Source organism: Schistocerca nitens, chromosome 1 (genome assembly GCF_023898315.1).
Source record: "Schistocerca nitens isolate TAMUIC-IGC-003100 chromosome 1, iqSchNite1.1, whole genome shotgun sequence".
NCBI classification, from domain to species: domain Eukaryota; kingdom Metazoa; phylum Arthropoda; class Insecta; order Orthoptera; family Acrididae; genus Schistocerca; species Schistocerca nitens.
In genome coordinates this window covers 593,415,886-593,429,331 of record NC_064614.1, presented here as the reverse complement: position 1 = coordinate 593,429,331, position 13,446 = coordinate 593,415,886, and the positions used below count along the sequence as shown (strand labels likewise).

The 13,446-nt window shown below is 37.2% G+C and overlaps 1 protein-coding gene across 1 annotated transcript; it reads right to left on the bottom strand.

Annotated features, from left to right (window-relative positions):
* Positions 1-4,779: 4,779 nt before the first annotated feature.
* LOC126256133 (small ubiquitin-related modifier 3) lies at positions 4,780-11,565 on the bottom strand. Its single transcript, XM_049955457.1, has 3 exons — positions 11,324-11,565; positions 11,118-11,246; positions 4,780-5,619 (listed from the first exon to the last, which is right to left on the bottom strand). The coding sequence occupies exons 1-3, from the start codon at positions 11,339-11,341 to the stop codon at positions 5,485-5,487; spliced, it is 282 nt and encodes a 93-aa protein (XP_049811414.1). The 5' UTR covers positions 11,342-11,565; the 3' UTR covers positions 4,780-5,484.
* Between the last annotated feature and the right edge of the window lie 1,881 nt (positions 11,566-13,446).

Genomic DNA, 13,446 nt, shown 5'->3' with positions numbered 1-13,446 from the left:
TCCTGGTGGACAACCATGGAACCTGTCTCATAAAACCTGTCACTGACTCAGCATAAGCAGATGATGAGGCAACAACAAAGTTCCAACCACACACCAGTCTTAAATTGCAGCCTATCAACACAGATTATTTTTTATTTCTAAAGCAGAATGATGTTAACCATTTAATACAATGTTCCAAGTGCATTTACCTCATTCAATGAAAATTCAAGCTTTCAACATCATCAACCATTGTCTTTATCATAGAAGCAACTAACCATTGCAGAACTGAAGTAGTTGGAATCAAATGGATGTAACAGATTAAATTTGGGTCAATAATGAACTGTCACTTGCAGCATCTATATTTCCATAACACATATAATATGGAACATACTCCCTATCCAGCCTCACAATGTCACGTGCCCACTTTCCATGCATTGCTATGAATCCTATATATATATTACTAAGTTGTTGACACACATTCTAAATTCCACAGCCTCTTTGATTACTAGAACCCCAGTAGTTTGAAGTGTGGATTAGAAACGATGCCTGTTCAAACAAGACTTTGTTCTTATTTGAACAACTTTCACAATTAAGTACAAGATCTTGTTTTAGCAGACCCAAACTTCACACAACTCTGACTCAGTTAATAAAGAGTCTGCAGAAAATTTTGTGTGTGTGTGTGTGCGCGCGCACAAGGGCACGAACCAACAACTTTTATGAGATTTGGGACTAGTGCTCAGCCATGCAAGGATGCAAGTGCTTCATGCCAAAAGACTTCATAGGGTTATGCCTCTTATGTATCATGATGGAAACAAATATGCTACAAGTGATGTTGCATTGTTGGTGCTAATGCAATCTCCTTCACAATGGACAAACATACCGACAACATTATATCGTCGATGAAGAAACAATACTGCGTAACTGACAAATTGCCAATTTTTTGTTTTTCAGTCAGGTGATGTCGTTGACCGTACACGCATCTGCTCTTAACGCCATAATGCCAATTTTTTAATTATTTACCATGAAAAAATGATCTAAATCAATACCAAGTATGTGACACAGCAAATAGATGGCAATACCGCAGAACTGTAGAGAATTAAATACCGCCTATCGCGTAAATACAAAAGCGCGCGCGGCACATTGTTACTGACTTATTACTTATTCAACAGTGCATCCGTGCTTGTAGCTTCATTCGTGATAATGGACAGCGATATAGATGATGATCTTTTTACTGAAGAAGAAATTGTTTCTCAGCTGAAATCAGCTTATGAAAGCGGAGAATCGTTCCCAAGAGTGACTGATAGCAGTAAGAAAATTGTTTTATTATTCAACTTTGAATGTTAGTAGCACCGCAAGTGTCTTATTGTGTTATAAATCAGAATGTCCCACATTACTCATTCTGTGCTTTATTCATTTCTGCCAAAGATTTCTAGACTGTCCACATTCTTGTAGGATCTTCCGTAAATGCAGAACAAACAACAGGCAAGAAAAGTTGTAATGCTTAAGTTACATTTACCAAAGAAGAATTAATTTCGTATATGGGTTTCTCGGTTACTGTTCCTGCCACATCTAATGACACAGGTAAATTTTCTTGGGATTACTGGTAATAGTAATACTGATGCCGTCATTCTCATAAATACATGAATTTGAGCTTCATCTTTGTCTGCTTAAATTAATTTATAAATATCTTTCCATCTAGAAACTTCAGTGGTTGTATCCAACAATGCTCAAAATGAAACCACAGTCACAGTTTCCACTAGAGACAACAGTACTTCACACTCATTGCTATGCGATGGTGCTCATTGTTTGCCAAACACACTGGATAAATTATCAGAAGATCACGGGAGCAATAATGATGCTGACAGTGAAGGCCAAGAATTATATGGTGATGTAAGCAGTAACAGGAAAGGAAGTCTAAACCACATCATGAAGATTGGAAGAAAAATGCCAGTAAAATTGTGAGAATGTGTGGACAGGAGTATATTGGATACAAAAGAAGTCAAATTGGTAAAATCACTCATGATACTCCAAGAGTGTCACGAAAATTAGGTCCAACATGTACTTTGAAGATGTGCCAGAAATCCGTTCAAAGGAAGTGTCATCAGTTTTCTGCTGATGATAGGCTGGCAATATTTAACACATTTTGGGAAACGATGTCATGGGATCAGAGGCAGGTTTACGCTATCACCTTGCGGACGTAATTCCAACCAAACGTCCAGGGAAGAACACTGGCGAATCCAGGAGAACACTCGTTCGACCTATACTTGAGTACTGCTCATCAGTGTGGGATCCGTACCAGATCGGGTTGACGGAGGAGATAGAGAAGATCCGAAGAAGAGCGGAGCGTTTCGTCACAGGGTTATTTGGTAACCGTGATAGCGTTACGGAGATGTTTAATAAACTCAAGTGGCAGACTCTGCAAGAGAGGCGCTCTGCATCGCGGTGTAGCTTGCTCGCCAGGTTTCGAGAGGGTGCGTTTCTGGATGACGTATTGAATATATTGCTTCCCCCTACTTATACCTCCCGAGGAGATCACGAATACGAATGTAAAATTAAGAGAGATTAGAGCGCGCACGGAGGCTTTCAGACAGTTGTTCTTCCCGCGAACCATTCGCGACTGGAACAGGAAAGGGAGGTAATGACAGTGGCACGTAAAGTGCCCTCCGCCACACACCGTTGGGTGGCTTGCGGAGTATAAATGTAGATGTAGATAAAAGAGTCGCTCATTTATCTTTTGAAAAATGAGCTGGGGCCTCTTGGGATTAAAGAATGGACTGTCCAATATTGGCTGGGTAATTCCACAGATGGGATGAGTCCTGATACAGAATTATCACGACCTCGAATCAAACAGACGAAAAAGAAAGATGAGAGTACCTTCATGAAAGAATTCCTAGACTCTCTTCCGAAACTTCTGTCGCATTACTGCAGGAAATCCTCCTCGAAGTTGTACCTTGAGCCTATTCTACAATCCAAACAACAGCTGTATGGACTCTACGTGGAAAAATGTGATGCAGAGAAGGTTTCACCATTAATTCAGGCTACCTTTAAATTGATTTTAGAAGATGGTAATATTAGCTTATTTTCCCACAAGAAGACCAGTGCGACTTGTGTTGTAGTTACAGGCTTGGTAACTTGAGTGAAGATGTGTGGAAGCAACACAGAATGGAAAGAGCAGGCAAGGATGCAAAAAGATGCTGACAAGAAAGAAGCCCAGCAGAAGCTCTGCTCAGTGTACACCATGGACTTAAAGGCCATGAAAGTAGCTCCATTTTTAAGTGCAAGAGCAGTTTATTATAAAACAAAGTTGGCTGTTCATAACTTTACAATGTATAATTTAAAAAGTCGTGATGCAGTATATTACTGGTTCGATGAAATGCATGTTTTGCCTCATGCATTGTGGACACCCTATTCAGAACGATTTAGGAAAATCCCATTCAAGTCATTCTGTGTTCTGACGGCTGCACATATTAGAACAAAAATGTGATCTTATCAAATGCTCTTTTAAGATTAGCAATTGATACTGGAGTATAGATTACACAAAAGTTTTTAGAGAAAGGCCATACTCAGATGGAATGTGACTCAATTCACAGTTCTATTGAGTGCAAGCTTAAAGGACGTGAAGTTAATCTTCCTAGCCAATACGCTATGATATCTAAAGAAGCGAGAAAAAAGCCACCGCCATACGAAGTCCATTACCTAGATTATTCCTTTTTCATCAACTACCCAGAGAAAAGTCTGTGGTTGTACGACTCAATTAGACCTGGAAGAGCTGTAAAAAATGAACCTACAGTTACCAATCTGAGGGCGATACAGTACTGCCCAAATGGTATTATTTACAACAAGTGCTCTTTCAACGAGATGTGGCAAGAATTACCAAGGCGTCCGAGGAAAATTCTTGGAGATGTTTGCACCCCGAAACTAAACAAGGAAAGACTGAAAATCAAGAAATGCAAATTGGATCATTTACAACAACTTAAATCTGTTCTTCCTAAAGATTGTCACAGTTATTATGACAACATTCCTTATGAATGAAAATTATAGCGGAGGTAACTGTGTGATGAGTATCAGTGCAGTGTGATTCTCTGTTGCTGCTTTGAGTGGCACTTAGGATTTTTCTTGAAGAAATGTGAAGACATTTCCGGAACTATGTAAACAGTATATTTATTTAAAACGTTTCTATGAAGTCTTTCAATAAAAATGATTAATGCTCCAAAACGTGCTCTCACTGGCTTTCTCAGCACCAAATACCAACGTCAATGTGTCAAGTCGTGCCGGGAGTCTGACAAATACCGCGTAAGTAACAGATCACAGCATAAATACAGAGAGAATTCCGTGTATGTGCCGTAATAAAGTTTTCTAAAGTGTATTTTTTTGTTTCACATTTTTATTTGATCCAATATTTCCTTGTAGTGCTACGATGCAAATTTACCACCTCTGTGAAATGTATTAGGCATTTTAGACAGTTTTTTGTCTCTCGTGTAAAATTCTTATTTTGCTACTTATGCGGTATTGTTTCTTCACTGACGATATACAACAAACGCATTGAGAAAAACTTATGGTTAGATGATGTTAAACGCTGTTTCCAAAGCATTATAAACACAGTTATTTTACCCACAGGTGTGACGTCTTTCTTATGTTTAAAGTTAGTTACTGCTACTTAAAAAATTACATAGTATTCCCAGAAAGATACTATTTTATTACCCAAACACATTAACATTGCTCATCTTCATACAAATCGTTCATTGGTGAAAAATATGCCAGTACGTTCCAGTAAGTTTCATTCTGAAATAAGTAAATGCATAAGTTATTAAAAACATTTATTTACATTTTAGGATAGGTATACAGCTATTACTTCATACAACTTTTAAACACATAAGAAAACCATACAGCCACAGGTTGAGTGCTTGCTTTTATGCCTCTTGTAGAATCAGAACCACAAAAAATGTACCACAAGGTCTAAGACCAAACATGTGAGCCCCACACAACATATCTGTTTGGCCACTAAGCTAATAAATACTCCTTTTAAGAAAAGTTATTGATGGCATATCTTAATTCCTTAAATGTTCATGCCATTATCATGTAAGTACATTTAAACAATGTGGAATCCTTAGTTTGAACACTTCTACATAACAAAATATAGACTGGAGAACACTCAATTCCTTGTTGGAATGAACAGAAAAATGCAAGGCCATTGGAATTGTTAAGTTCTCTTCTAGTACAATGCAGACTTTGAGGAATTAAAAAAAAAATGAAAAAAAAAACACAAGAAAAACAAGTTTAGCAGTCCAAAACAACAGAACAAATTTTACTTCCACTCAATCACAAAAGGGCTCCCCAAATTCAATGTGATATTTAGGAATATTTCACATGATTACCCAACACTTACATTCACTATTGAAGTTGTCACATTTAATAGAAAAAGTGTGCCTGTATTTCACATATTCACTCGAGTTCCACTTCTCTCGGTGCATAACACAAAGCCATTTCAATAAACACAGTTTCTTTCTATGCTCTTCCACCTGTCTGCTGTTGATACACTTCTATGGTGTCACCTTCCTCCATTTCCAATGAAAGAGGAGTATCTGTTTCATTGATTGGCTGCCCATCAAATCGGAAGCGCATTGTAGCCATTGCAATCCCCTGTAAAATTATTGTGAAACAGAATGTTAAAATGTTGATATTTAGAATGTTAAAATGTTACATTCAAGACAAGCATCAATGTAGTTCAGAATAATAAATATTAGAAGTCACATACATGGAGATCAAAGCTAAAATTCTTAACACCACACAAGGACTTCATGTAAGAGTACCAAATTACAAAAAAATGCTAACAACTTTAACACTGGTAGTGCAGGTGTCATCATTGAAGTATATTCTTTAGTAATCAATAGGCTGCTGCAATTACGGGACAATAGGCTGGAAAAAATCCACAACCATCATGAACATTGTTTCAATTCTTTTAGCTTACATAATTCATTACCAGAAAATACAACGACAGTTCATCACACACACACACACACACACACACACACACACACGCAAGCAAGCAAGCAAGCAAGCAAGCAAGCACGCACACACACACACACACACACACACACACACGACCACCAACTCCAGCATCTCGGGCCGGAATGCACCTACACTTATACACATACTGTTCCCACACTCTCCAGTCAACAGTTAGCACCTCCTCTGTAATACCATCTCCTCTCATTCTCGTCTACCACACTGTTTATTTGCAGCCCTCTGCCAATGCATCTGAAGCCTTTCCCTGCGCCTCTCCTTTTTTGTTCCTTGTTTCCCCATCTCCCTCCCCCACAACCTCCTGACATGGTGCATGTTGGCAATCTGCTCCCTGCACACTCCACCAGACAGCATTCGTCTCTCTCCCCACCAGTACACTACTATTCCTCCCCCTTCCCCACCCCTCAAGACTGCTGCTTGCATCCCGTGTGTAGTTGCATTTCAGCCTGAGATGCTGGAGTTGGCGGTCGTGTGTGTGTGTGTGTGTGTGACTTTACTGATGAAGGCTGTGACCGGAAGCTATACATGACTATCTTTTAATCGTGTCTGTCTGCAACTTGACATGCCTTCTTTACGGTAAGCAGTTATCTGTCTTTTCCTATAGTGTTGAAAGGGAAGTGTTTCCCAACAGAGCAATACATGAGAAAGTGTTTAAAAAACCACCCTTCTATGCCACTAGCTATCAGGTACACCATTAAACATAACACAACTACTACAAATGTGGATAATACAGAACTGTACCAAGAAAGAGGACTCCAGTAATGGAAAACTAAATACAACAGTGTATCCATCAGGCTTTAAAGTGAAATGGAAATAAAATAAATACAACTGAGTATGTACATAACAAACAGAATGCGGGACTAACAAAATATGATTTTTTTTCCCTTCTTCTTCAGGAAAAGTTATTTTTCCAAAGGTAGCTGAAATCATTCCTCAATTATGTAGCTTGCTTGTTTCAGCCATAATTTAATAATTATATCACACGAATCTCCTCAGTTTGCAGATAACTCCAATGCACCAGACTATGTTAATTAATAAACACTGACAAACAGTTAACAACAGTTCAAGATTAATGATTTGGATGTTTCCCTGCCGACAAGATGAGAGGCACCAGGGAAGCCGAATAACGCATAATAATACAGAGAAATTACACTCGTGAAGATAGTGTGAGTTGCACTGTCATAATCATTTACTTAATAGGAATTTGTAATAATGGTAATAAGTAGATTATGCTAAAGATGGAACACTTTTTCCTACAAATTTTGGAGGCTTTGTTTGCATGAACTGAACGAGTGACAATGCAGTTTTGGCCCTTTACGTATAACAAACTTTTCTGAGTGCCATTTTGCCTGCAGCAATGTAGTGATGTGTGCATACCTGATTCACATTCAAAGAATGATTAACAGTTGTTTGACACAAGGGGAAGTTTTATACAAGGGGAAGTTTTATACGTTCTGACAGAAAAAGAAATATTTTTCAAAATAAGATTGAACATTGAACATGAGGCAGAACTTGCAAAATGACACGCTTACCTATGCATTAATCTTGAGTAATTACAGCACACCTGTTTTGGCTATTTCTGACAAGCTAAACAAGTAGATAACTATTTAGAAACGGCAATATTATGTGAAATTGGAAAGTAAATAGAAATATAAACTCTCTGCTGATTAAAGGCATTAAATCTGTAACTAAGTTAATATCTGAAACAATCACAGGTGACAGAAAAAAACTGGGAACACCTAAGAGGATTATCTAGCTGTACTTTTCAATTAAAAGCTGGTGAACATGAAGCTAAGAAGTAATTTATCTAAGAGTCATTTTTAGAAGTGAAGATGGGAGTAAACTGCTGCAGTGGGACAGAAAATGGAATGAAGACAAATTTGTTGTTATTTATTCAACACTGACAAATTTTCATTGAAAAATAATTATGGCACAGACTGTGAAGAAGATACGTAAAATGGTAACAATAAGACACTAAATTACTGGGAAAGAGAAAAACAGAATTTTATTCTAAAACAGACAACAAAAGCGAAGCAGAACTGTCACAATGTTCACAGTATCAATGCAAATTTTTCCTGTCATTGTGTGCTTTTTGACTGTGCCTAAGTAACTTAGAGGCAATGAGAGACATCCAGTTAAAAAACGGACCTTGGGCTTTGAGGAAACAGCATTTAAAGGTTTACTTAAGTCTTTTATTCAGAATGAGAGTCCTACATCATAGGCTCCACTACAAATCATTTTCAATGAGAATTCTTCATGAATACCCAAAATGCCATATTGATGAAAGGAGCAAAGTCTCTTCAAGAATAATTTCTTATAATGAAAAGGAAGAACAAAGATTACGTTTAATGTCTTACTGACGACAAGGTCGTTACAGATGACACAAGCTTGAATTGTTTTTGTTAAGGATGGGGAATGAAATCGGCTGTGCTCTTTTAAAGGAACCATCCCAGCATTTAGGGAAATAATGGAAAACCTAAATCTGGATGGATGGAGGCAGATTTGCACTGATGACTTCCCAAAAGTTAGGCCAGTGTGCTAACCACTGCACCACCTCATTTGGTTTCTGATAACGAGGCAGACTTCCAGCTGCACGGAAACTGGTAACTTGCCAATGCAGGTTGTGATAGATGATTTAAAAAATGATTCACACACAAAACTAGTACTTTTACTGTGACGACATTGCTGAAAAGAAATTATATCAATGGAAATTTCAGAAACTTTAGTAACAGAGATGCTAAACATTTCTATTTTCCTATTTTCTATCGAAACACCAAAAGTGCAGTGATTGCGACCAAATGAGCTTCAGTTGTACAAGTCAAGTTTGGCCAAATCTAATCTGAAGACAAGAATCATCTAATGGCAACATTCCAAAAGCAGCTAGGAGGAGTATTAACAATTGTAAATTTAAAAGAGTCCAAATATGTAAGTGAGATTTGAAGGTACTAAATGACTATAGCAGACAATTTATTATGACTGTTTACGAGAGAATGGAAGATGCAAGACTGCGAGACATAGATCTTGACAGGATTTGGTAAAACCTTTGTTGCTCCACAACAGGTATTTTACAAGTACTGTCAAGATAGTATTAAGAATACAGAAGGTGAAGCTGCTCTGATACATATCAGTGCAACAGCAAAACACAATTGGGTATTAAAAGCTCCACTAGTCACTAAACAGCAAAATGCCAGAGATACAGTGACTCATTACATTTCAACGAAGTCCACCAATGTCAGAATCAAGATGATTGTGAGTTGAGAACAACCAGAATATAACAGATCCAGATGATTATGGCTGTGAGTGGAAGAAACCCTTGCCAACCAAGTACAGGTGAGTTATTTTCTTTTGAATGTGCTAGCCAGGTATGAACTTCAAAAAGAAAACTGGGAAGCATCATCATGTAGTATAGACTACAGAAAATAAAATTACAGTGAAGGCCTTTACCAAAGCCTCTTACAGAAGATTTTTTAGATAAACTACAAGATATGTGTGTGTGTTTTGCACACCAGATCTCAAGAACAGATTCTTCTACAGTAATTTTAAGTGGGGAGCTGAAACAAAAGTTTGAGATACACCCGGCAAAATTCTGTTTGGATTATCACAATTACATACAGTTTTCCAGCAATTTATAGATATTGCATTTTTGGGAGAAAAGGAATGGTCTGGCAGCTCAAAGAACAACCTTGTCACAACTTTTTTTAATGAGAGATGAATTTATTTTTAAGTGATGGAAGAAAGACTTTAGAGATTCCACATTTTAGTAGAAGGTAATATTAGTCCTTTCCACACTGCGGACACACAACTAATTATTGTACCATCAGTGACTGACAAGTTAAGCTAAGAGATTATGTTCTGGTTACAAAATCAACCCACATTAGCCACATCTGTCATATTCAGAGACAACTGAGTATCCTCACAGGCAACCGTATATCACTTAACTTGCTACGACATAAAACTGCCAACAGCAGCACACTATAGAACACAGACACTGTAAGAGCACTTTAGGACACTGTCACCTTCCAGAGCAATCACACTATTCATAATATGCATTACGATGTGTTTGAGCATCCTTCAGTCTTGGTTTTTCCCATTTTATTTACATTTGTTTTGTCCATATAAAAAGCCACGCATTCACCTCCGATAAGTGAAGGAAGCTGCGCCAATCCAAAATCTTTATTTTCATCGTACAAGCTGATGTGATGGTAAAAAGACTGTATTAAGAATAGACTAAGTTGAAAAATGGGCTACAGTGTAAAACTGGACTCCCATTGAAGTCTCGATCTGTTGCATAGCCCAATGTCCCGCACAGGTTGAAAGGTGGTGACCTGTATTTGATTCATATTACGTTTGTATATAGTAGTTGAATAAGACAAATGCACGGGTGGTCCACATTGTATCTTTTACTGGAAAATAATAGTTTAAGTATTGTACATTACTAATAAACAAGGAGCCTGTTGAACAGGTACTTTTTGACCTTAGCTTGTATATTTCTATGCCGTCTATCTTATTACTTGTTTAGAGCTGTACATATTTACAAACCCAACGTACCCACAAACAAAACCACAAAACAAAAGCACATGTTAAGAAATTATTAGTTCTCGTGATTTATAAATGAAAGTATTCTTTATCTACAAGCAAGACAAAGATGTAAAAGAAACGACGTCTATCTTCAGTATGGTTGGCAACCAAAATGCTCAATAAAAACGCAAATACGAACTGTACACATGAATATGTTTACATTATAAAAATCATTGCTTCAAGTATATATAAAGCCCGTACAAATAAAAATTGAGAAAACCATGATCAATAAAAAATATCATTCGTGTGACATCACCACATGTGCTACGCTTAACACCACCAGTATATCTATGTTCACAATGCAAATTGAAAATTTTATCAACAGGTAAAATTACAGGTACCACACCGCCTTTCTTTCACACTTGGAAGGTAATCTGCTTGCTTCGATACACTACGAACATATATAAACTATAGCAGAAATGCATGTAACTAATTGTCAGCGAAGATCTTAAAGCCACTGGAATAGATCTTAGTGATACGGCTCTGTTATTAATTACACAAAATATTGAATTACGTTCATCCGTTTCGGTACTCACCACTCTATCACAATACGCATTCATCAATTTTCTTAAAGGAGTGTGCTTCTTTATCTTAAATTGCACAATGGCATTGTCTTGACCCAATACTTTCAAGTTTATGTGCTCAGACTCTGAGCCTTTCACGTCCTAAATAAAGAAAAAAAGTTTATATTCAAAACACACTACAATCACTTAACGTAAAAACAGACTAACATGTGACTTACCTTTTTATCTTCTGACATTTTTACTAATGCACTACCCGGACGAAATTCACTCAAACTTGCTTCTCCAAAACAAACCCAAAGTATAGGTAAGACAGCTTATTTATTCAATACAAAGTATGGCTGATATTACGCTAATACAAATCAGCCAAGACCACAAGAATTTGCCAAACGCGTATTTTAAAAAAAATACGGGCGCGCACTTTAACGCCTAACACTTCGCTTCGTTCCAAGGAGCTCACGCCTCAAAGACTTTCAGTGTGACATAATTTACAGATATGACGAACCAAAGAGTAACAAGCATAATACTTAATTCATTTCCCATCTTTCATGAAGAAAACCATGTAAATTCTAAATATTTTCTCGATTTACGAGGGTATTAATGCATATCGGAAACTTACTGTAAAGTATGGTAACTTTATTAACGGTTTGTAAATTTACATAAGTGTAAAATAGATGCAAACCTAAGAATTAGTTCTTTTCGTGAACAATACTAAGCAATTGTACTGGGTGAGTCTATTACGCCAAGAAGATAATAAAACTAAAAGTACAGTATAGTATATGTGAGATTATGGGATAACAATCGTGCTAGGAAAGATCAGAATGCAGTATCACAATCTGAGAACTAACAATGATAGCGTTTCCTTAGAGTGGAAGTAAAATTAATGACGAATGTTCTTGAGAAAGGTCTCATGGGAATATTTCACATTGCTGAGAAATGAAAGAACGAGAGAAGTATCGTTAAACGACAGTTATTTGTTGAGGAAAATATGTTTATACAAAGACTTGGGCGGGTTCGCTCACAGGGGCCAATATTGCCGCCAATAGAATTGGTGCCATATGTCGGTCTATGAAATAGCGTTGGAACCATAGACCATAATTCTCTATGGTCCATGACTGGAACCAGTGATTGGAACCAACAATGGCACATTTCTGTTGCTTATCGGCCTTTCGACCAAAAATCGATACGTCGACCACAAGTTGGCGCCAAGAGTGAATGTTGTTTAACAACCTGAGATGGTTTGTCGCTTTTACTTCCAGGTTGGGCTTTAGAAATCACAGTGTCTCAAGAACAGTGGAGTAAGATGCAAGTTCTTAAGTGTTTAGCATTTTACCAGCAAGAAATACACTTGTAAGAGTCCTGCTGTGGAGAACCACAAAACTCTCAATGCCACTGCAGATGCATGCAATGCGTCCAGCAAAGACGTATGGATCGTACCGTAGCTGAATTAAAAAGAAAAAAGTAAACTTACGTCCTTTACCGGACGAGAACACACGGGACAATTCTACAGACCGATCCACCTGTCAGCTTTGACTAATGACGTCATACCTAAGGTAGAGACGGTATATAGAAGCAATTATTGAACGCGACTGAGCAAGTTCGTAAACAAACGATTGTAGCATACGATAAAATTACAATCACAGTTCACGTGATTAATTACTTAGCACATATTATATCGAAAATAACTTAAGATAACGAAAATGAGAGCAGAAAAAGAGAAGTGTACATGTCTGTAATAAATTACTATCATAATTTATGCCAGTAAGAAAAGTACAGAAAACCTTTAAATCCATTACAATATAGCGCATGATGATGTCATTATACTGTGAAGTGACGTTAATTTTTGATGATAACTATTAAATCTAATGGAGTAGTAGACAAGTAACGAAAATCCGCAAAAACAGGGTCTTAAAAACATTGGAATCGATATCTAGAATTATGCTATATAGGTCAATTCTAGTTACCGATTCCAACCATTCCATGTTTCATAATTTAGCTCGTTTTTATGGCTGGTGTGTGCACTAAAATGCAACATGATTGCTCTCTGAACATCTACAGAAAAATGACGAACACCGGAATTAGTAACTAGAATTAACTTACGTAGGCTAATTCCAGTTACCAGTTCCAACCATTCCAAGAATCGTTATTTAGACCATTTAACAACAAGTGTGTGCACTAAAGCGTTACACGATATCTACAATTGGTAATACTCCCTTCACTACTATGAAAAAGAAAACAATCTGGAAGTTGTACCTGCAATATCTGTTACTTTTCGTAGTAGTTCTGAGATCAATCAGAAACCTAGAAATCCTAAAAAAAACACCGTTCACAGATTTACTGCAAA